A 26,027-nucleotide genomic window follows, 5' to 3' on the forward strand; every position below is an offset into this window, starting at 1 on the left:
TATAGAGGAGGGGAAGCCACTGCGGGATGTTGCGACGAGGTAAAGTGTGCTTAATTGGTCGTTACGGAGTACGTGCGTAAGTGTTGACAGATGTATGAAAAGGAGGATTAATCCAACCTTCCCACGATGTGATATTAATTGCTCGTAAATATGAAACCGAAATTTGTTGTGCTCTTTACAATAGCAATACGTTTATAAAAAAGAAATATCACCATTATTTAATAAATAAAATTTTAACAAACTTTATAAGAATTTTTAAGAATCTGATGGAACACGTTCACGTTTAATAATGTATATTTATACATTAATTTATCTGAAGTTGACTTAGGCACAGTAGGCCCCCGCATTTCAGCATCACACCCCTCGCCTATTTTCTGAACTTATGCGCTATTTCTATATTTCTATGTCTATGGGTTTCATTGAAAAGAAAATTAAGTTATAGACAATTAATACTTTGACATTTCTGAATGAATGGTTTTGTCTTTAAAATAGAACTGTATTGAACACATTTGTTCTTCGAAACAATTTAAATTAAGATTTATAGCATAGAAATACACGTCGTTGTATTTTTAAAGAGAGATATGTAAGTGTCCGGTTTTTGATAATTTATCTTTATATTGCATGGCAATTAAGATACAATTGTTGGTAACATTTAGTTGTAATTAACAAATCAATCAAATAATCAAAAAATAAAAGAATAATGTATACTATTGCAAACGGTATTATACATTTAAAGTTATTATTAGACGATAATATAGGTGAAAGACATTATTAAACATTATTACGTATAATATGCAGAAAGTATATATTTTAATTAATATATTGTCATACTAAATTACTATATATATTAATTTTATATTATATATTTAATTATATTTAATTAAATTAATATAAAATGATTTTTCAAAAAAATTATAAGTCAAATAAAAAATAAAATTCCGCATTTATTCTTTTCCTTAAACAATTAACTGTTCCCTATTTATACGATTTATTAAACATTTTGTGAAAAATGAATTAAATATATAAGTTCTGAATTTATTTATTAATAACAAAACTGGCTCTAACGGATAAAATTATTTACACAATTATCAATCTTTAACATTTGTCAAATTGTTAAATTAAAATACACATCAGACCTATTCTTTTTAACTGAACTGGCTGTACTAGATCAGAGTTTATCTTTTTTCTTTCAACGTAAAGAGAAAAAGGTTTTATTTTCATAATTCATATTTACTTTTTCATATCATTGCACCGGTAAAAATCTGGACGCGAAATATGAACATTAGGTCAAAATATGGTTTTTTTTATTTTGAACTCTCTTCTTATTTTCCTTTGTTCTCTTCATCTTCATTTTTTCCGTATTTAAAAACTCCTTCCTTCTCTTTTTATTTCTCATTATTTTAATAAATTTTTATTTCTGTATCAAAAGTTCAAAATATTACACATAATCCCCAGTGGTTATTAAAAATGTATATAATTCTTTTGTGTATATTTGCTCTCCTATTTTCTTTTTTTTAAATCTTTATTTTAAACTCTTTTTTTTCTTTGTTTTTCCTTCTTTTAAAATTTTTTCTTTTATAACCATTTTTCATACAAATAAATTTTTAAAAGTTTTGATAAAAAGTTAATAAATAAATAAAAATTTATGTTTTTCAAAAATAACTGGTTAAAGTTAAAACATAAATTATTTAAAATTAACTAAATTATGTTAAAAATTATTAACTTTATTATTTAACTTTTAATTCTTTAATTACCCAGCCCTGCAAATAAGTTACGAGAATTGTAATGCAGTGCGATGCAAGATTTCCCTAAAAGTTGTTGCGGTAGTCTTACGCAGCGAGAGAGACTCCGCATTATATGCACGCCGTTTATTAAATACTCTGCTCGGGTTGTTGACCGCGCACGGTCCCGTAAGGTGGCACGCCGCACGTGTCGTCTGAACCGGCCTCACACTCTCCTCGACCACGTGCGCCTCGGGCAAGTTGAATGACCAAGCGACCGAGGAGAGTGGGAAGGCCGGCCCAGACGGCGCGCGACGAAGTTTTTACTGATTGGTTCTCATTCAGTGCTCACTTCGCGAACGGCTGTTATCGCGAAGATCACGTATTTTGACCATGTGTTGAGAGGTTAATAGTGTAATATTAAATTTGTAATTTGTATAAAATTATGTAATATCAAAAACTCGGTAGCACGCGCTTGTTTTGTCTAGTATTCTTAAATAACTTCAATCTTTCTTCAGCTTATTCTTTTGTCTCGCATTTCCGATCCTTTTCTTTTTCCTTTTTTTTCGTGATCTACGATTTAAAGCTATTAGAGCTATAAGTATCTTCAAACAGATAAGTTCAGTAGCGTTAGAAAATAAACGCGTGTTGCTCTTGTTAAATATTTTCCGATATTATGAGGAATAAGCATATTTTATTGTTATATCCGAGGAATTACTATTAAGATTAATTAAGCAATGGCACGTAATCTGAATGAAAAAAAGAGTGCCCCTGCTTGGATGCCGGATTTGTTTGGTCCTATTTTTAAGAAGAATAGCTTGACAGTGGAACAGGTTAGACTTAAAATTTTCTACACACTATCCTTTCTTATTAATCTCAATAATTTTATTTTTAACTTTTTTATTTCATGTATTTTAATCCTAATATAACTTTTTATTTAGGCATTGAGTTTGCATAATATAGACGAGCAAATTCATCGTATGGCGACTTTCGTTCCAGACGAAATAATATACGCAACAGATTTGTCAGACAAGAGCTTGAAAAGCTTTCGGGCTGTGTTGATGTTTCTAAACATTTCGGGTTAGCATTGCAATTTCGTATAAATTTTAGAGATCCTTTTACAAAGAAAAGAAAAATATATAATTTTTAAAAATTATGAATCATTAACACAACAGTAGGGGTTTCGTTGCTGTTTAAGAAATACATTCACAATAAAATCGGCGGAAGTTTGGCCTTCACTAAAACGTTAAATGATTATCTCTGCATCGTGGTTCGCGAAATATACTGCAACGAAGGAGACATACTAAAATTTTCTAGTAAGAGAATGTAGTCCAAACTAAAATATATCAACGAATTATTAATTTGAAAATATTTTTCCATAATAAATCTTTCTTTCCAAATAAAAGATTTATTTTACACATTTATTTTTTTTAATTTATATAATAAATAAAGAAATTATCTTAACAAAATAAATAAATAATACATGAAGGCAAATGAAAGTATTAACAATTTAGTACAATTATTGTTATTAATAATTTCAAATATGTCTGGATCTTTTTTTGAATCATTTTTGACATTTGAAATTGTTATTAGTAATAATTGTATTTTTTATTAAATTATTAATATATATGCATCAACTACAACACTTGACTCTTATTTGCTTTCATATTTTACTATATTTTATTTTATTATTTCACATTTGTTGTTTTGAAAGTTCTTTAATTATCTATTAATTAACTAATTTATTAATGAAATAATCATTTGATCTAATTTGCTATTAATTGTAATTAAATCTTAACATAATCTATAATAATAATCGTTAGATTACAATAAAAAAATAATTGAAGATGTAAATAATGTAAAAAATTATTTTATACAAAACCATAGATTTACTGGTGATTATTTGTTCATTTGCGCATTTTAACTGCAAGAGATTCTTTTAAAATAACTAATATGTTAAAAATATAGCTGAAGGATTATTAGCAGTATGGAAAGTACACGATGGCGAATTCATGTTTGACGCTGTGCAAAAAGTGATCGCACACGCTACAAATATACAAAGTTCTATAGCAGCTTTGAAAGACGTCAATGGTGGTATTTATAGAGGTATTTACTATGCACAATAACACGTTTGAAATATTTGAGTCTTCATAAAGCATAATTTTAAATAAAGAAATTAGAATAAAGAATAATAACATTATACAAATTCCAAATCAAAAACGCGTGTTTCGTTCCGTGCATGATTTTGTAAATGTATTTTCTCGTGATAATCGCGATTTTTAATTAATAGTGAATGTGGCCATTTCGGCCGGCGATGTAATGTTCTCGGTGATCGGTAATGATGAAGCTCGGCATTTCGTGATCTTCGGTTTGCCGATTGAAGAGCTAAAAAGTGCAAAAAAAGTTTCTCTGCCGAACGACTTGGTACTATCGCTGAGTGCCTGGCAGCATTGTACGCCGAGTGACTATAAATATGTTATAAAGGATCAGTATAATATAAAGGTATGATAACGTTGCAGTTAAAGTAGTCAACAGGAACAATTCTCTCTCTGTGACATTTTACAAACTAGAGATTAAAGAATTAAACACCACTTCATTTCTCTCTACTCGAAAACAGTCGCGCGTAATTAATTATTCGTGTTTAGAAATAAATTTAATTAGGTCAAACATAATCTACGATTAAATATTGTTACTTTTTTTTTATTGAAACAACGTTATTTCTCTGTTCTTTGTTACGTTGAAGAGAAAAAATGGTCTTATTTTTTCATTCGGTGTCGGTTACTCGTTCTAAATTCACTTTTGTTAAAAAAATTCTGTCATTTAGTATCAATTTAAAAAAAAAAAACTTTTATATTATAGTTTTAGCCAGTTCCTTCTTGCACTTTTATAAAAAAAAAATCCTGTTTTCTTTTTTTAATTAAGGCGAGAATCTTGGAATTTATATATTATAAATTCGCTCATTTTTTAAATTTACACAGATAGTAAAAGTGTATGAGAAGTCCGATGTAAAATACATGACATCGATATCGTCAAGTGAACACGTCGATTCGGTTTATGAAACATCCGTGGATAAAAAATTTGTAACAGATGTTGATAGACTATCGACATCTAATCAAGCACTTCTCATATCTATGAACGGAACAGAATATTCCGAGAGAGTAATCACTAATAAGAGAGAAAAAACTTTAACAGGTGAATTAAATGACATTTATTTTGTACCTAAACTTATATGAATTCTTCCATGTCTGCATTTTTTCATGTTTTTACTAGCGCTTACTAAGATAATAGCGATAAATCCGAATTTCGGTGAATATTTAAAAAGTTATTTGATAAAGCCGGTGGTTCAAAAGGTACTGTTTTCGCAAATTATTTTAATTACATCAAGAAATAGAAGAAGCCGTAAATACGCTTCTCTCAGAATTATTTGCTGTATATGCTATGCTTTACTTTTCATAGATTGAAAAAGGTGAATCATTAAGATTCTTGGTGGAAATCAGACGAATTACAGTAATATCTGTCAATATAATTCCCGAAAATTATTCAAACAGTAAATTTAGTCTTTTGGTCGACGAATGCTATCAGCTTTTATATAGGTATCATCAATGCTAATTATGATTCATGAATATTACTCCAAGAGAATGATTATTGTCAAAATTTTATCTTAAATCTTACGTTTAAAAGTTTTAGGTTATTAATTTAATTTTTATAATTAATATATTGCTGTTCTTCCAGCATTTACATTATTACATTTATCGGCAGAATAAAAAAATAAGTTATTTTAATATTTATTTAGCATTGTTACGAAATATGGTGGCTGCATTATCACGACCGATCTGTACGAAAAAAATTTTTTCTTCTGTATCGCATTTGGCATACACGGGTACAGCAACAAGGAGCAATTAAAATCCACCGAAACGTGTAAAAACGGAATCATTTGTGCGACGCACATATTGCAAACAGTGAAAAGCATCATTGGTGTCCAAAGCATTTTTGTCGGCATGTCAACAGGTAGATGAATTTTCTTTTGCGTGAAGATTTATTGGCATTTTACTAGTCTTTTTAGTCTTTTTTTTTGAAAAAAACAGATGTTTCAAAAAGTATCACATTAATCTTAACATATTATTGTTTTGGTTGCTATAAATTTATTGTACAAATCAAACAATGTAATAGATATCATCATGCTTGTATTGACAATTTAATTATTTTAGGATTAGCTTATTGTGGTGTGATTGGGCATGTCTCTAGAAGGTATTATGCGATTATTGGGCCACCTGTCGATAAAGCTGTAAAAATAATGGAGACTTCCTATAACAAGGTAATTAACAATTTAAATAAAATATTTAAATTTTGTTTAATTTGCTTATTAAGAATTAATAATAACACATGTTTGTGAAATTATTTCTTAAAAAAGCAATGATATAGTTTTATTGATAATAAATGTTATCGAATATATATATAATAATTACATTATCGCATATTGTAAGTACATGAATGCGTCTTTTAGCTTGAATTATGTTTTCGCAATGCTTTCGCAGATTTCCTGTGACTATGACACTGCATTACACGGTCATTTCAGAAAGGATCAGTTTCGTTCTCGAGGTGTGAGAACGTTTCAACGATTAGAGAAATGTCACATTTACGAATACCTCGGCGATGCCTCGTAAGCATTTGAATTTATTTTTCTCGTTTAAATAAGAGGAGTAAACACAGAAAAAATTTTGTGTTTGTCTTTGAATATCGTCAAACATGTACACTCGGTTATAACAATTGTGATAAAAAAACAGCTTTGTCTAAATAATAATAGTAACATAATCGATCTTCTTGTTTCATATTAATTTATTATTTACTGTATTATGTTGATTAACCCAAAAATTATTAATCAACACTGTGTGTCACTGCAGTAGTGAATTTCTATTTTATTTATTAGAAATCTCAGAAAAAATATTTTACACTTAAATAATTAAAAATACTACATACATATATTAAAGAAATATTACTTTTTTTATTTCTATTCACTCTAATTTGATCAGTTTTTAAATATTTATTAAACACAAAAAGATTTAAATAAAATTATTATATTGTACATATTTGAAAGTTAGAATGTAAATTATGTATAGATAATCAAATATATTTAAGTTATATATTGCATGATATTCGAATAGGACAAAAAATCATTTATATCCAACTTTGTCGTCGTTGGACCATTATTATCCTATTTTGGGTAGAATAACCGAATTGGATTATTTCGACGATATCCTGGACGAAATTGGAGTGGCAAATAGAAAATATTCAGGATTATTGATTGAGGTTTGATTTAATGAAGCTTTCGAAAACAAAATAAACGTTTACAGAGTTGTCACAGTCTGATTTGGGGTATTGCGATAATTAATTAGTTTAATATTTATAATTTTTATAATAATGTTACAATAAATATTATTATTATTTTCATAAAGCTAAAAAGCAAAGATAAAATGAATTCAATATCATTACTTTCTGTAGCATTTGTCTTGAACGTTTTTAAAGTCAATGGGTTATTCGTGCAGGGAATCGACAGATCAGGAAAATCTAGACTTTTAGATGCTTTCGTCACGAGCGTTTGCAAGAGACAAATAAAACCAATCAAACTTTCTCTTCACGCGACATACGCGGAGAAGGCTTATTCAGTTATATATCACCTTATTGTACAGGTAAAAAAATGATCTGATTTGTTTAATCCTACAGATTTTTCTTGAGAATTTTTTGTACAAAAAAATATTTCATAAAATAGTTGAATCGATACATAAATATTAGTCATCTTTATTGAACTTTTATTGAAACCTTAAAGCAATAGAGATAAATGGCTTTAATTAATTTAAATTCCTTGTAGATACTTGATGCCGAGGATTGCGAGACAGTCGAGGATCGTGAAAAGGAATTGCTTAACAAATTAGGCAACATTCTTCCTCTGGAAGATTTCTGCTATTTGAATGTTTTGATGAGAGTTTGTTTCCCTCTTTCTGACGTCTACTGCTCGGACACCGATTGGCGACGTCACACAAAAGCTATCGATATGTTAGAGATAATATTAAAACAGGCAATGTCGCGTTATTTTATCTTTTAAATTCACAATAATAAAATTTTAAAATTGCTTTTATATAAATTGACGTGATCATTCATTCATTTACAGTTGAATACTAAAATATGCATTTTGCTTGATGACATTCAATACATGGACCACAGGTCCTGGCAATTTTTGTCGTCGACCCTTGATAATTCTAACATCGTCGTAGCGATGACGATGCCGAAGCCAAAGTCTTGGGATGACTTGTCTCATGTAGAAGCGGAGATCTACAAGGACAAAAGAATAATGAAGCATGTATTGCCCGGGCTGAATGTGAATCTGCTACCGATATTTGCGTGTCAATTTCTGAATGTCCTTGCAATACCCAAAAAGTTAAACAGGTATCGCCGCCGTTTGTTTTGCCACGGCACGCACGCAGTAACATAAATTTCGTTAAACAACGATCGGATTTTAATTAGGATTTTGCAAAGACGCAAGGATGGCCATATCGGATGGTGTGAGGCGTTTCTGATATCGATTCTTCAGACCGATGGTCTGGACTTCATCAAGATACCGCCCAGCGAAGTGGCGCAACACGATCTCATTTTCCCTAATGCCACTCTGGTGACAAAGCTACCAATCAATCTGACACCGGAGGAACTGGCGCCGCCTTTACCCTGGTCGCAAATGAGCTTTTTGAACGTTTGTGTCATAAATGAGGAAGACTTTCCAATTACTGGCAAAGATCGCGACATGAAAGGCAAATCTAACGTTTTATTTAATTCTTTTATGTCAATTCTTGAAATACTTCCATAAATTTTTTTTTCTTAACTCGGTCTTCCACGGCACGATCGAAAGATCATGTGCCTAATACAGTAAAATGCAAAATAATATTTAGGTTTTAAAGTATACGGAACGTTTTTATAATTATAATTGAATTCTATGTTAATTTTCTTATTTGAAAACTATCTCAGTGTAGAATTGTTGAGCGAGGTCTATGAGAGAATGAATCCTTACGAGCAAAATTTCATCAAGTGCGCTGCCACATTGGGCAAAGTGTTCAAACGAAGTCTAATAGAAAATGTAATAGTAAATTCGATTTCATTGCACACTATTAAAAGTGAGTAGCATTAATTACAGTTCTTGGACATCTCATTATAATCGAATTACATGACATCTTGGATGAACTTAATGTAACTCCACAGCTATTTCCGAGATGATTCGAACGCGAATATTAGAATGTGCTTCGTTGCAACGACAAGATTTTCACAACGAGGATCTTATATTCTGTATAGATAAGAAACGGCAAACCTTCTCCGATATGCATCACTTGGTATCCTGTAATTGTTATCACTCCCGTTAGTTGAATCTTAAAAGCATTTAAATATAAATTTAATATTAATAATTATAATTAATATTACTTGACATTAATAATGTCAATAATATATTTAATAATATTTAATATTACTTTAAAAAATAACGTGTGCCTTTCATAAAATTTTTAATAAAAAAGATTGAATCAACAATGAGAACGATGAGTCATTGTTCTATAAACTAACTTTTTACTTGTTTTACAAAATTTGTTCATAGTCTGAAAGTTCTCTGACCTTTTTTAGGAGCCGACCTTAGCCGTCAAACCTCGCTTATTTATGCTCACTGTAAAATGCTAGAGTTCAGAATTAGTTTATTTTACAAGATGATGTACAACATACAAACGAACGAAGAAAAGCAGGAACATCATACGAGAGCGACTAAGATATACGGCTTAGACGCCAAAAAATGCAGTTCCTGTGGTAACGGTCGTTTTCTGCAAATTTTTAACGAGGAAATGCTCAAAGAATTGCAGGTCATTTAAAATTATTAATTTAGAATTAACGACAATTAGCTCAGAAAAAATATATTTCCAAGATTAAATTAAGAATCAAAGGGAAAAGAATTAAGATTGATCTTTCATAGAATTATAACTATAATAATTGTGGTGGGGAAAAATATGTAATAAGCTCAATAATTTTAAAACCAGAATGTTTGTCATTTTAAAAGTTTAGAAATTTATGACTTTACAAAAGTTAATTTCTAATAGACATTTCATTAACATTTTATTTATTTTTATGGAGTATATATTTCCTTCATTGGAAAAACTAATTTATCCAACAATAATTAATGTATCCATAAAGTATCTAATTTATTTAATAGCTTCAAAAAGAAAACACAAAACGTGTAACGGAAATAACCAAATCCGTTTCATTTACTCGTCGTCGAACGTTGGTTGATGAAGGTAAATGGAGGCTTTCAAAACCACGTATGTTTATGATAAGAAACCATCCTGCGACGAGAAAACTAGATTCCGTTGACGTTTATAGGGTGTCTATTATGCCATCAACTATTGACGACGAAGAAGACGAAGACGAAGGTAAAGCTAATCAGATATATTTACGTTAAAATTTGAAATTTAAATGTTACATATTTTCACAACAGTTCTGGAAAATGAAGAAACCGAAGGAATAAATGAATCGTTAAGATTTAGAAAACGATCTACTAGTTTTTCAGAAATAATGGAAGATCCTTGTCATCACAGTTGCTTGGAGAAATTTAGCCACATTGATTATCGCAATTGTCAATGTGACAATGTCATCACTCATCTGTTTTGGAAGTTGCATACTCACATTGACAAAAGCAGTAAATTAACATATTTTATAAAAATATTCTATTACTTTTTGTGGCATGTAACTAATAGTCAAACTGAAATTGTTACGTTGCTTTATTAAATTGTATCCTTACTTTAGGTGAAAGCGACAAGATAGTCGATTTTCTTATACAATACAGTGCCGGAGTGATTCAGATTGCACAACCTCTTTATGCTCTTAAGCTTCTCTCGATCGCCGCTGAGAAAAGTAGGGTCGCCGAAATAGACGAGTGGAGAGGACATGACGAGAATGCAGAGGACATTATCACTAACAAAGGAATCATTCTAGCTTTAATGGGTTTGCAAAATTTTACGAAATATTTTGCGATGAGATAAAATATTCCTATTCATTTCAACAGTCACCAGAGAAACTTCTTTTTAAAGTAAGTGCTCTGTTATTTATTATTTGTATTGTAATATTAATCATATTCAGGTGATGCTCACAGCGCGCTGGGAAATTACGATCAAGCTAAAAAGTACTACCTCTCGGCGGTGAAACTGCGAGGTACTCCACCCAAGGAGAAAGGCATCTGTTACAACATAATGTCAAAAATGTTTTGTAAACTGCCAGATTCTCCTCGCTATATAGCTGATGAGAAATCAAGGCAACTCGTTACAAAGAAATTAGAATTGGCGTCGTATTTGCGACGTCTTTGCGTCGCGAACATGGTACATGGCTATTTAGGATTAAATTGGTATAGAAAATTTATCTGAATAAAACAATATTAAAATAGAAAGCAAAATTGAAGAAAAAAATATACAAGTTGTATAATTTTAAGAATTTTTGATTATTCTAATAACTTTTGTTATAAAAAGAATGGTGAGTATAATAACTTGCGTATAATTTTTTTACAGATCGATAACAAATTGAAAACAGCGCAATCGTTTGCCTTGAGAAGTTTCAAGCTAGCATTTCTAAGCGTTAACAGTTTTCTAGAGAAAGGCGAAATATATCTTGCGACAGTACGAGTTTTGTATTGCACAAGAAACATTAAGCTAATACGACATATCGAAACACTAATGCTAACCACAATAAGGAGAAACGCTAGATGGAATAATGCCGAGGAAATAACGATGGTAGCAAATATCTATCTAACGATGTATCAATTTAGGTACAGTATTTTTTTTTCAATTTTATGTAGGAATTAATTTATCCGTCTTGGATTAATTTATTTGCATATGTGAAAATAGTTTATTAAGAGGTGAACTAGAAGAAGCCATAAACATGGGTATAAAAGTCTTGAAAATATCTGGATCATTGCACCTTAATAAGATGATGCTAATCATTATCCCATCATTAATTCAGATAACGGTATTATTTGAAATTAATATCGCTACTGTATCTCTTCTGTTTTACTTGTGAATGTAAATTTTTTAAAACGACATAAAGATTCAAAAATTGAAAGAAGACAAATCAATTTTCCTTTTCAATTTTAATTTTCTGTTTTAATATTTTGTATAGATATCTTTTGGACCTTTTTATGTCATTCATAATGTATCATTGTTTATTTTACATGCGTAATATTTTTTGTTTGATGATTTGATCAGATATGGACTAGGCGCATCAATGAAGCTGTTGATTTGATGCAGGAATTGTATTATTTAGCAGACGAGGACGTGGATTTGTCTGCCAAAACATGGTATTACGCTCTTTCCTTAGATCTCATGCTGGATGCAGGAGTAGTATTGGAATCGTACAAGACAATTTATAACTATTATGAGAAATTTATTGGTAAGAATTGTAACGCAGTTTGTATAGATAGATGCATTAAAATTCATAAATTATTATTTATAATTTTTTTTTTTCTCATGAGAGAATGTCCCGCAATCACCGCACAATATTTCAATGTCGTATTTTGAAAATTAATTGTAAACTGAAAATGTCATGATTATTTAATAATAATCAGAAAATTAGTTAACAATATTGCGTAAAGTTTGCATGTTTTGTATTTTCGCTTATACATCAATCTTGCATATGGCATTTTTGCAAAAATATTCACATAGAAATTTCCATTTCTAATGAATACATTGATAAACTATTGTATTGTGATTGTGATTGTAGAACTTATCTTTGTAAGTATAAATTATCCTTAAAACGATGCAATTATTTTAACTTGAAAGAACAACTGTGCAGCTTACAGATCAAAATTTTGTGTATGGCGCGATCCACAAAGCCTGCACCGCTTAATGACAAGTCTGTGGATATACCAGCTTAGAATGTAAGTTTTTATTTACTCTTGCTTGCAATTTCCTGCTAATAAATCAGAAGCTTTTTAAAATCTGCAAGTTAAAATTTTTCAAGGTGACTGTTACAATTGCTATGATACGCTTTTTAAAAAGTCATTAATCAAATTATTTCCAAGCTACTTATTCATAATATTTCCTTTTAATTTTATGAATTAAAGTTGACCCTGAACAGGTATTATTTAATGACATAACTGCTGCAAAATTAAATAAATAAATTATTGTGATATTTGCAACAGGGGACATGCGATTAAGAATGGATTTGCATTCAGCACGGAAATGTACGTAAAAGACATCACCTGGCAAGACTTTTCTCGAATTCTCACTTGCAGTAAGGTATAAAATAGTTTAATAAATTCTCAAATATTCATATTTCTTACTATTTATTATACGCTAATTAAAGATCTGTCAATTATCTTATTTTATTCTCAAAAATAATTTTTAACAATTTATGATTTATAACAAATGTGCCATATAAAAAAAATCTGTATCCTATATTAAATATACGCTTGATCAAATGTAGTAATAATAATAATAATAATCTTACTGTTTACGAGTGCAATATCCACGAGAAATAAACGAATAGACAAGGCAATTGCGAACAAAGAACGCTGTTGCAACTATAATACTACAGTACGAAAATAAAACTAAATTGTATCTTATGTATGTATTAGGTGTAAAAAATTAATTCGGCGCCTTTACATACGATGCTTTAAAACTCTGTTTTAAAATTAAATATTTTCTTGTCCTTTTGCGATTTGTACGCGAGTGCGTCCAGATGCGCAACCGTTCACTAAGCGGCGAAGTAGAAACTGAAGATGATTCGTTAGATCTAAAGGTAAGAATGCATCTGGATGTACTTATTGATGATTTTATCTCGAGTCAGAATCATCAAGTTTTTTTCCGCAAAGGTATTCGTGAGCTGCTCGATAAATGAAATAAAGTCATAGAAAATAATAGAAATTATTTTGAGCATTGTAAACTTGCACTTGACCTCATATGAATAAATTTTGAATCTCATCGAAAAAAGTTTGTGTTTAAATCATAAAACACTGAATTAATTTGCACACCTAATATTATTGATTACTTGTGTATTATAATAAATAATATGTTCTTTATATCTTCCTGTCTAAGAGAGAATAGGAAAAAAATGATTTTGTTTTAATGCAGCGCATTAATGCACTTTTTTTTAGGGGCTCGAGTGTTATCTGTTGTTATTGCTACGCTACATCAATTCAAAGCACGAACTATCGAATCTGACTAACGATATCTCCAAAATTATCAAATGCCTCAAGAACATTTCCAAGCATGCAAAAGTCATAAAACCACGTTTGTATCTGCTGATAGCATACTTGAATGTTCTTTGGAACCGGAAATCGAGTACGCGAATCTATTTGTACAGAGCACAGAAATTCGCGACCCTACAAGAAAACCAAATGATGATGGCATGGATCATGCAAAACGAAAGGGTAATTTGATGAAACGTAATTAGTTTTTATTAGTTGGTAAATAAAATAAATGAAATTAGATCTTAAATTTCCAATTAATTAACCCTCGATGGCAATATTGGCGAATAAATGATGATAGTGGGTAAATAAATGTTTTTATCGGTCCGATAAACCTTTTATTGCAGACGTGGAGGAAGATAATTTATAATAATATGGCGCAATACTGGGTGGAGTACGTTGGATCGACAGAAAGCGTGCCTTGGCAGTATATTTGTAACTTTGACATCGATATCTGGTCCACTATCTTTTATCCTTTACCAACACATTTATAACAAATGAAATGAAAAAGTACGATCTTTTACCTAGCACATTATTATATCATATTAATTTATCGCGATTATCTGCATAGATGTTGATTAAAAACGGAAAAGAGATATTCTAGCGAAATATTTATTTATTAAAGGCATATTACATTTTTACGTTTCTAAACACGACGATCCCCTCGTGCGCATGATTCTTCGTCGAGGTGTAATTTTCTTTCCTATTTTTGTTTTCCATAAAGTGACCTCCGCGCATGATGAATCTCGATCTCGCGAGTTATGCTTAAATACGAAATATTTCCGGCGACCGACGTTTACACTTACAACTCAACGATTAATTATTACGTATTGCGATTTAATTAATTGCTCTATTTGGCCGAATTTGGCCGAGTACGCCAAGGGTGTTTGCGAATCCAATAAAAAAAGAAGATGTAGATAAAAAGAAAGGAAATAGGCTAAAGGAAAAGGGGACAAAGAAAGTTTAGAAAAAAGGGACCAAAGAGATCGCGAAAGATAAATGAAAAGTTTCGGAGAAAGGTGAAATGAAAAGGGAAAACGAAAAGAAAAATGTGTTTGATTGATCGATTTTGACCGATCCTTTTTTCGCTCGACTTTAAAGATGTAGAACAAGGAAAAATAGATGCGCTTAAAATATTTTCTGATTTTACTACACACGCGGTCTTTTTAGTATTGCGATAATATGTTTAATTTAATTTAATTTAACTAATTCGGTATCGCATATATATATATATATATATCACTCTCCGAGACAATCGCTTCATTTTCAATATCAACTCACCGTTCAGCTCACAATCGGTTATGAAAAAGATTTAGCTGGATAAAATGATCTACGTGTAAATTTATACAAAATATTTTTTAAATACTTTTTCCTTCTCGGAACAAATTCCAAGCTATTGCTAGTAACAAAATTTACGTTTAGTTACAAATACCAGTTGACGAATTTAACAATAACTTGATTCATTTGAAAGTTCGGTACATATAATTGTGGGCGCGATTCTGACCTGATTCGGCGCTAAACGAGAACCTTACGAGATCCTACTCATTGTCAGCATAAAACTTGCATCGGCGTACTCGGCCCGAATGTGTATCCGTTCGGACACGCGCGTGTAATACTTGAAGTTACCTACTCGAACAGAAGAGTGTCTTCCCTCGCGCGTTACCAATGCTTCCCAAACAATGCGAAAGTCCAAAAGATGTCTAAGTCTAAATATACGTTTAAAATGCATCTAAAATGCGTTCGAAAGATTCGGATGTTTCCAGGACGTCTGAGAGATTAAGGGAACTTCTCTCGGACGTCCAAGAAACTCCCACGTCTGGAAGATTAAGATCTCGTTTAAGTATCTCGATCGCGTCTTTTAGATATTCGCGTTATCCGGGTCGGCTGCTCGTTCGACGGGATTCTCCCCGATCGTAACGAAGTTTGAAGCTTCCTTCCGTGTAACTCATTCGTGGGCGTCGACTTCGTTGTCGATGCGACTGCTACGTATACCGGTCTTGCCTGTCCAAGGATAAATGTCCGGGCATGCTTGACAAGTCTTCATGTACCTCACCCCACTCTTGTGCCAAAGATTGCAGACCTTCGCATTGTTGCACTTCTTGGGTCGGTCCTGCAACATATTTGCCATAATGGAGTTCTTTCTTTTGTAAAATTACACGTAAAATGAAGCTAATTAAAGGATTGTTATTATTATTGTTATTAAGAACGGATTTAAAATATATTATTGATAGTAAGATCAATATATGTTTGTGGCAATTTTAAACTTCAATAATTTTTAACCATCGCAATATCAGGTATTAAATTACAGTCATACAAAATCAAAAATTTTGATATTTTAATGTAAGAGATAATAAAAAATAATATTTGTAATTGCTTGAACAAATTGTTTGTAAAAAAAATCACGAGAGGCTGAAAATTAAAAGAGTCGATTGTCGATCTTACCGGATAATGGCATCCAAAGGGTTCAAATGTATGCAGAAGCGCCAAAGGCGTTGGATTCCTGATCCATTGTATGGCCTGCCAATTGGTAATTACCCATACGTCGTCCATCGCGACGATGGTGTCGAGAAATGATATAAAGCCTTCTTTATGATGCGGCTGAGTAAACCATGCGGCATGATAGAACAGGCCGAAAGGCGCCCTGCAGAAAGGCATCGAATATTAGGATAAATAATTTGCAAAGTAATAAAAATTGTAAACTGTTCGCTTCTGATATAAAAGAGAAATTTATTTACTCAGACAATTATTTCTCGCAATTTAAGCGTATTATAGAAAGAAATAAAAAATTTGTGTGGGAATGACTTAAAAATACAGAGAAATTTATTTCATGATTTTCTTCAATTGTTTGTTTAATAACCGTATACATACGTAGCGAGAACCACTTTACCTATTAGTAGTATAATGCCTCTCGAAGTTCTTAATGAGCATCTTGTATACGCCATCCGGAGTCGGTGGATTACTGCAGGCGTCTCCCATGGAGCACCTACCTCCATTGAGATCTTGCCACATTACCATAGGAACTTCCCACAATCCTGGATAGGATCTCGTGGGACAGGGCGGTATCATGCAGTCGTGGAAGAGCTTGTAATCCAGCGTATACGGCCAACTTGGTGGTCGGTTCTCATAGATGGGCATGGAGGAATCGTACGTGAAATTTGTGTCCCAGAGCATTTTGAACATATTGTTCCCTCCGACCTGTGCCGAGTATCGTAAAGCAACGTTACACAGCCGTACTACACTTGCTCTCTTCAATGATGACGAAATTCACTCACGATCTTACAGAGAGGTTTTTTGTCGAGGAGAAAGATTTTAGAAGCGCTGTCGCGTGCTTCTTACGTAATTTATTACGTAAAAAAAATAAGGCAAAAAAAATGTTAAAGAATAATTACCGATAAGAAGGGCGCCCTCATTCCTCTGACATCCTCCAGCTTGACGCCTCCATACGCAGCCAGAATTTCACGCTGCCCAGCAACCTCTCGCGCCCACTTTCGCGCCGAAAATTGTTCGCCGAAACTGTGCCTGTTGAGAATTTATCGTCGTGTCGATCACTCGGGTTACGAGGAGTTAACTCTCTCACGCGGCGCACCGATCTCAACGTGGCTGACGACACGCGTCGGAAACGCTTTTCTTTCCTTTCAAATTTCTTTCTTTCTTTTTTTTTTTATTTTTGATTACATAAGCACGCCTCTCGTTCGGACATTCGGCTTTTGCAAAACGACGCTATCGACAGCCGACGTACAAAAGATGAAGATGATTTCGCAAGTACCGAACGAGCGTGGCTGTTATGTCATTATGTTACGTGCATTACGTGTCTTTATATATTTACGTACTTATCTTTTAATAAACTCCGTGTAGAAGAAACAAAAAAGGTAACAAAGTTAAATTTGTTAAGAATTTCCGAGCGTGGGTCGAGCATCACTTCAATTATCTAATATTCAAAGCGGAAGCGATTTGTTTCCTTGGACAATAAGCGCATGAGAGGATGACTTATTAAATTCTTCATTAGTAACACAAGTTAGCGTTAGCTACAACATAAACGTGTAAAAAAAAAGCGATACTTCACACTTTTAATGATGATGATTATTAATTTGCATCTTATCCGCGTAGTATTAATGCATCGATGATATAAGTGATTATTGAATAACGTGAATGAAGTCGAATTGCGCGTTACTTCACAGGCAACAACGAATAAAAAAATCAAGTAATAAAAAAATAATAAAAAGTATCGATAATTAACCGCTAACTTTTATTTATCATTATTACCGTTGATGTAGATCATAGATAGCGCATAATTGGAACGGAAGAAACGATTGATATTTAATTGTGAAATTAACGTGCAGTAATTGATACGTTTAATATTGATTTATTTTTTCTGACTGTTCGAATCCAGAGTTGCGTGGAAACGTAATTACGATAAATAAACATTAACCGCAAGAGATTTAAGAGATCTCCCATCTGTGCGGAGAATACGAAGCAAAATCGTCGAGCAGTATCGAGAGATTTCATAATTTATCGCGCGCGCGGTTCGTTTATTATTAAATGGAAATAAAAAATCGTGTGCTACTTCTTTTGGCCGGCGGCGAGGTGTACGCCAATCGGTACGGCGTCTTAATGACTGATTCGATTACTTACGAGACCGTGTGGGATGCAATCTCGTGGCCTGTGGCATAGAGATTTTGAACCTGGCTGTAGTCGGTCCATTCGTGGGACACGTAGAAGGTGGCCGAGATGGGACAGCCGTTGGGATTCTTCCGTCCCTTTTCAAATAGGTCGGCGTAGAGACCCTTGTTCAAGTCGTTCACGGAATCATCGAAAGTCAGGAGGACGATTTGCGGTATTTCCTCCGGTAGATAGTCACCTGTTCGTTTAGGGATCGCGTTCAGGATTTAGGACACGAGAGGAGGGGGACACGAGAGAGTTGGGACGCGCATTTGATTTCGTGTCGTGTGTCGTAAACGTTTTTTTTTTGTTTTTTTTTCAGACATGGATACGAATGTGATAGTTTTTTTTTAGTGTTTTTTTAATGGCGTACGTGTGAAGATGTGTCAGTTAGAGTGGCGCGTGATGGGAATGAGGAGCATGGCGAGGCGTGAAAAGAGAGAGAGAGAGAGAGAGAAAGAGTGAGAGCGAAAGAGAAAGAATACAAGAGAAGGCGTTAGTATCTGAGTCATTAGTATACAACACGACACAGGTGTGTCGTACGCGACCGGTGAAACCGCGGTTTTACTATCGGACCTTGCGATCCCTCGTTCGAGAGATCGTCGATCTCCTATTTGATGAAGCTACACTTGCGGTTTCACCGGTTGTATGTATGTACGCAGCAATATGCATTTTCATCGTCCCCACGGAGGATCCTCTAATTGTGCGATGTCGCTTTCGATGGTGCACGTGGCGTTCTCAAAATAGCAAGCAGAAATTTGCGAACGATCTACGATCGATCTTTGAAGACTATTTAAATATCTATTCTATAAGCGCTACTACGTATATTATTTAATATTAAATAATGTTTCTGAAATATTATTTGATATTAATAAAAAGTGATTATGTCTCTATTCCTGATAATATTACATGAATATTATTTGATTATTATCTGAGAACCCGGGAAAAAATTTGTTATATTTAATTATAAATAGCTATATATAAAAACGGTTTTATCGAGTCATTATATGTCTATACATAATTATACATAATTATATACATATAATTACATATGATTATTATATATGAACAATTTTTTCCCTGCAAGTAAATAATAAAATTATTTACTCCAATATTCTAAATTATTAGGAATATTATAACTCGTAAATGGAATAATTATAAAGTTTATGAATATTTAATGCATAATAATTCACATTAATTTTTTACAACCGTTCGCTGCCAACCTTCGGCTGGCAAAAACGAAGGAGGTATGCCTTTCACTGAAGTAGATCGGTTGTGTCCAAAGATCTCCGCAATTACAATATATATATTTATCAAATATAGCCTTTTAGCTACAGACTTCTTACTCGTATTGACCAAGCTTCGTTTAAAACATAATTATTATGTGCTAGTACGTACGTTGTGTAATTTTCTTTTTTTTTTTTAAAGCTAAGGGAATAGCGATAATTTACATTGCGCTTGAATTTTTACTCGAAAATCTTGTTATTGTCAAAACTAGAAGAATGGCAGTCGTGCAATCGACCGGGATTGTCGGTTGTCATCACGGGAATTAATACATTCGAGCCCGATTTCGAGAAACTGCTGGAAAAAACGTTCTGAGAAGCGGGCGATTGTAAGTAAATAAAAAAGCAAGTCGTACCGCGCGGGCATTCCTCCCCTTCCTCCTCGCACCAACATGAATGTCGAAGCGTTGTTTTTTACGCTTGATTGTTACGGTCGCGCGTCCTGCTCCGCGCGGCCGCACACCCTAAAGTCCACTACACATTGAGGTACCAACGCGTCGCGAAGAAAGGAGTGTGAACAGCATAAACACTTCCGATCGAAGCATCTTAATTACTTACTGTCAAGAAAAGCAATAAAGCTGCATCAACCAGCAAGATGTTCGTGGATCAAATTTTTTAACTGTTCGATTTTTGTGTACCTATCGATGCGGAGCGTGCGACTAATAGATTTTTTGTTGTTTAACAGTTGGTAGAAGCGGATCGCCAGTCGCCCCCGGAAGGCTCTGGGTACCGGCACGGTCGCGTCTGATATCCGGTATTGATCGCGGATCGAGAAGATAATTCACCGATAGGAGACTCGAGCAGCCCTAGGAACGGACCCAAGGATCTTCCCAAGGATTCTCCGATGCCGTGGAAGTGATCGCGGACGGCGCTCGCATCCTGGTGTAGGAAAACGGACGTCGCAGAATGCCGCATTTCGGGTATTACGTCGCAAGCGTCATGTGCGAGGGAGACGCGTTTTGACGGGTAAAGGACGGAAGGGGCGCGTGTCGAAGGTGCGTGACGAAAAGTGCGTATCGAAAGGTAGAGGGGTAGTGTGATGAAAAGTACTTGGAAGTGCTTCTAACGGAGTAACGACTTCGCGAAAATTCCGAAGTGCCTACGTCACGGAGGGGCGAGTAGTAATGGTGGCGGCGGGGAGGGGGGGCAGGGGGAGCAACGTCTTTTCCGCCCACTTTCCGAGGATTTTTCGATGCCGTGGAAGCGGTCGCGGATGGTAATCGGTCCTCGCGAAACGGGACGAGTGTCGCGAAGTGTCGCGTTTCGGTAATTGCGTCACAAGTCTCGTATTGTGTATGAGGGAGACACGTTTTGACGGGTAAAGGATGGAAAGGACGCGTGTCCAAGATGCGTGGCGAAAAGTATGCATATCGACAACGCGAGGTGGCGTATCTGATGAATATCTCTAATCTCTATCGGAGTAACGACTTCGCGAAAATTCCGCGGTGACGCACGGCGAGCGTAGGGAGCAACGTCTTTTCTCGGCCGATTACCGAGGATCTTCCGATACCGTGGAAGTGGACGCGGACGGCGATCGCATCCTGGTGAAACGAAACGGGCGTCGTAGAATGACGCATTTCGCGAATTGCGTCGCGAGTGTTGCGTGTGTGAGATAACTGTGAAGTATTTTGATACGTATTGTAGGAAAGAAGGGACGCGTGTCGAAGGTGCGTGGCGAAAAGTGTTAAGTGCCTGTGTAATGGAATAACGACTTCGAAAAAATTCCAAGATGTCTACGTGGACGTGCGGCGAGCAGTAAGGGGAGCGAACGAGGAAGCAACGTACGTTTTTCAACTTCCGGCGTGGTCGTCGAAAAGTGAGTCGTAATACAAAGTATATTTATTTTAATATAAGAATTTCTCGCAATTAACTGCGAATAAAATAAATTGGAGTAGAGGTTAGATCAGAGATAAAATTACGCGTAGAATTTTTTCTAAGAATTTAATTTAAAAATCGTGATATTCTTACGACAACGTATGGACTTTGTCGAATTTTATTATTTTTACTTTTATAAAATTTGGTTAAATTTTAATAAAATATGATTAAACTTACTTTGTTATATAAAATAATTTTACTAAATTTAAATTTTGCTAAAATTCTTAAGAAAAGAAATTTTTTTTAAGAAAAAAATTCTAAAGATTCTGTAAATTTTCTTAGAATGTTTCTTTTAAGAAAATTTTCTTAAGATTTTAGAAAAATTTTTAACCATTTTATAGAACAAAGTAATTCAGTTATACTTTTTCAGAAAATTAAAAAAGTTTTTTCTTGAAAAAATTTAGATTTTTTTCTAAAGAGAAAAATTCTAAAAAATTATAACTAAACTATTTTGTTATATAAAATGATTTCAAATTTTTAAGAAAAGAAAATTTTTTTTAATTTTAAAAGTTTCTTAAAAATATTAGTAAAATTTAAATTCATTTTATATAACAAAGTAATTTAGTTATATTTTTTGGAAAATTAAAAAAATTTTTTCTTATGAAAATTTAGAATTTTTTCTAAAAACAAAAATTTTAAAAGTTTTGAAAAAAATGTAACTAAACTATTCCGTTATATAAAATGATTTTAAATTTTACTAAAATTAAAAAAAAATTTCTGAAGAACTTTTTCTAAAAAAAAATTTTTTTTTTTCAGAATTTTAGTAAAATTTAAAATGTTAATGAAATTTAAAATTTTATGTAACAAAATAATTTGGTTATAAATTTGTAAGAAAATTTTTAGAATTTTTCTTAAGAAAATTTTTTTTATTGTGCAATTATCTTCTTTTAATAAGTGTTTTACTTTGGTAATACGGGAAGGGGAGAAGAATTAATATATAATTCTTATATAATGAGCAGAATTATTATATAATTAAATATTCAAAAATCTTGTCTCGTTGGTGGAAATTAATTTCTAGCCAGGATATCGTTCCGCGTTTCTCGCCCAAATATATTCAGACGAAATACATATAATTTTCATTTTACGAAATTAACGGCTCACTTTCTTTCTACAGATATTGAAAAAAATATATTGCGAATATTATATAAAAATGGAGACATAATAACATTATTCCCATAATATTAAAATATTAATAAAAATATTGAACAATATTTTCGAAATATTATTTTAATTTTTAATAATATTCATATAATGTTTTAAAAATATTGTAGCGCTTATAGGATAAAGACATTTAAAAACACAAAAATTTATTGAATCGAAGATTAAAGAAGATAAAAACTTGAAGATTAAAGAAATAAAAAAAATCTTTTCTTTCTTTCTAAGTAATTTAAATGTTAAACAGCTCAAGAGCTCATAAATTTCAGAATCTAAAAATTCAAAGGTAATCACAGGAGAGATTTCGCAAGTATCTCTAATAATCGAGAAATTCGAAAAACACAATGCTCAAGTATTAAATTTCCCGTGAAATTAGCGGAGCTCGAACGATCCAACTGTGCCGAATTAGAGGATCCTTCGCAGACGAATCCTTTCTCGATTCAACGTCCGCTCGAAGCTTCGTTCTCGAGGAAGGCGGTCGAGTGGACAAGTAGAAATCAGTATGTTAATCGTACACACGGAGAAACAGACGATGATGACGTTCGATGCGACATACGCTCCTCTGGTTAAAATAGCACGATGGTGTGCGACATATGTGTTCCCCGATGTTAATGAAACTTGCGCTTGCTATCGTGATTGCTTTTATCATCGACTTACGAGACCGTGTGAGACGCCATTTCATGGCCGTCTGCATAGAGATTTTGCACCTGGCTATAGTCTGTCCATTCGTGCGAGACGTAAAATGTCGCCGATATCGGGCAGCCGTTCGGATTCTTACGGCCGTTTTCGAACAGCTCGCTGTACAAGGGTTTGTTAAGGTCGTTTACGGCGTCGTCGAAAGTGAGCAGAACGATCTGCGGCGTCTGCTCGTTCGGAATACCACCTGTGCGTTACAGTTGCATTATGTAGCTCGTGATACGATCACTGAAGCTGCGTCATTCCTCAGCGAAATCGAGAAATATTATTTCTATAATGATTAATCACATTTTTTTTTTCCGAAAAATAGGGATACCAATGCTTTCTGCCGATTAATAAAGTAGAAATTAAAACAATTAATCGTTTACTAGAAATTGCAGGCATTTGCTCATGCACGATCTTATCGATATTTTAATGTCTTTTCTTCGTTACCACTCTCTGAATCGGAATCGATATATTATTCCCTGAAAGACAGTGAACAGCCTGATTTTAATGGTATACTTATCACTGTATCAGTTAATGACATATGCACTGTCTTTCAGTGATAATGCACTGATTTCAATCAGTGAGATCTGGTAATAATACACTGATGCCGATCGGTGAGAGTACCCTCCTTCTTAAGAAACACCGAAAGACAGTGAATAATCATTGATGATCGCGGTTATAAGTATAGCGCTGTAAATCAGTGCTGCACAGTTATTTCAGTAGTTTAACAAAATTATTTTCAGAACTGTATATCCAGTAAAATTTTTTTAGATACTTTAGCAAACCCGTTCTTTCCGTGCGCAAAATTAACAATACCGAGCGAGCAAGCCAAGATCTCGGTTATATGGCAGAAATAATATCGTTTAGCATGAAAGTTGAAATTCAGTTAACAGTCTTCCTCTTCAGACGATAATTCGCTTACAAGAACTTCATAAATCCGATTCTCAGGAGTGTTTTCTAGACATTAAGAACTTCGAAGAAATCCGAATTAAAAGTTTCAGCAGCGATCGTAACACGCAGCATCCCCTTTATTCTCGAGTCGCTATGCAAGAAACGTTCTGCACAAGTTATGTGCTTCGTCGGGCGAAAGCGAGGCGATCCGCGTAAACGATATTGAATCTTTACGGTCGCATTTTACGCCGGTAAATAAAGTAATCGGGCATCACTCGTCGATTGGCCATCTCGACGAACGGACGGCTTCCGGTAAATGCAAATTGCTTTCAATTTCGAAGGGCGACGCACGCCGCGAGCGTATCGGACGTAGATCTGTTTCACTTTCGAGCGTACTATGTAACGGTTGGTGTGTATGTAACATTAGAGAATCGGAGAAAGTCACGGCGAGGCCGTCTATATGTCTGAGCCGTTCGTCAAACTTAACATTCGCGGCGCGCGACCGTTACTTGCGTAACCCGCGAATTTTTCACCTGCGACATATTTCGTCCGCGATTGAATCAACACCCCGCTTCGTCGTCGCGTCGAACGGCGACGGAATTCGGCGACCTTCGGAACGAGATCTGCTTTCCCAGATGCACGTCCCACTTCCTCATTTACATTCAGCCGGCGAGCGTCCAGACTTCCGGCACGCAGAATGCAAACTTTTCCGTCTCGTGTTTCTCTAACTGCTCGTAAAACGTCATTTCCGGTCTACTTAAGTAATCGGAATGATCGTATGCTCCGATAACGAGACTTTAAACCAGTTTGTAACATTCGTGATTGGGGACATTTTGCAAGTTTCACAGGTGCCGCCGGTTTGCTTCAGACGCGACTTTTTGATACGCGCGCAATTTCGCATTTATCTTGCGAATTACGATCAGATCGGGTCGACGGTAGACGATCAGCGAAGGCTTAACGACCTACACGTGTGGTATTCGCGACAAGGTCAGGCATGGTTATCGCCGATTATCACTGTGTCGCTAAAATACCTGGTATATCGGAGCCGCCGCAGCTGCAGTCTGGAAGCAGGCAGACATCCCTGCGACACTTCGCCGCCGGTTTGTCTACCTGAGGCGTCGGGTAGATCGTCGCCGGTCTCACCGGAGGGTACCTGTAGATGTCAACGAACTCCTGTGCCTTCGAAACTATCTCGGTGGATGGCTTCAAGGTGGGCCGAGACCGCCTGTAAGCGATTAATTGCAGTCGAAAGGATTAAATGCAAGGAAATCGTCGATCAATAGTTCCGCGTTAAAGAAGAAACCAATCGAAAGTGAACAGCCTCGCGGTGCTGCGTATCATCATGAAAAGACGCTCGCGTATTTGCGAGCGGCACGAGTTATACATCAGCTAAATTATGCCTCGTTGAAGAAAGTGAATTGACAATGAACTTACGGCGGCGCCGTGCCCCGATGGATCTGCTGCGGCCGACCTCGGCTGGAAAAAGAAGAGATGAGGAAAATTGGAGCG

At 34.1% G+C, this 26,027-nt stretch overlaps 2 protein-coding genes across 3 annotated transcripts in view; both read right to left on the reverse strand.

Annotated features, from left to right (window-relative positions):
• LOC113004279 (enhancer of rudimentary homolog) overlaps positions 1 to 26,027 on the reverse strand; it is a 202,537-nt gene that overhangs the window by 65,265 nt on the left and 111,245 nt on the right. The gene's annotated exons all lie outside the window — the stretch shown is intronic.
• Positions 13,092 to 26,027, reverse strand: part of LOC105199736 — a 69,144-nt gene continuing 56,208 nt past the window's right edge. The window contains exons 10-16 of one of the 2 annotated variants that reach the window (XM_026130393.2): positions 25,953 to 25,994; positions 25,550 to 25,743; positions 23,604 to 23,829; positions 17,364 to 17,493; positions 16,862 to 17,169; positions 16,417 to 16,615; positions 13,092 to 16,084 (exon numbers count right to left, since the gene is read on the reverse strand). In XM_026130393.2, coding sequence (XP_025986178.1) covers positions 15,920 to 16,084; positions 16,417 to 16,615; positions 16,862 to 17,169; positions 17,364 to 17,493; positions 23,604 to 23,829; positions 25,550 to 25,743; positions 25,953 to 25,994 — 1,264 coding nt within the window. In that variant the 3' untranslated portion in view covers positions 13,092 to 15,919. Of the gene's footprint in view, positions 16,085 to 16,416; positions 16,616 to 16,861; positions 17,170 to 17,363; positions 17,494 to 18,606; positions 18,833 to 23,603; positions 23,830 to 25,549; positions 25,744 to 25,952; positions 25,995 to 26,027 lie in introns of both variants that reach the window. The other variant, XM_039455796.1, reaches the window with a different exon arrangement.

Source organism: Solenopsis invicta, chromosome 12 (genome assembly GCF_016802725.1).
Source record: "Solenopsis invicta isolate M01_SB chromosome 12, UNIL_Sinv_3.0, whole genome shotgun sequence".
NCBI classification, from domain to species: domain Eukaryota; kingdom Metazoa; phylum Arthropoda; class Insecta; order Hymenoptera; family Formicidae; genus Solenopsis; species Solenopsis invicta.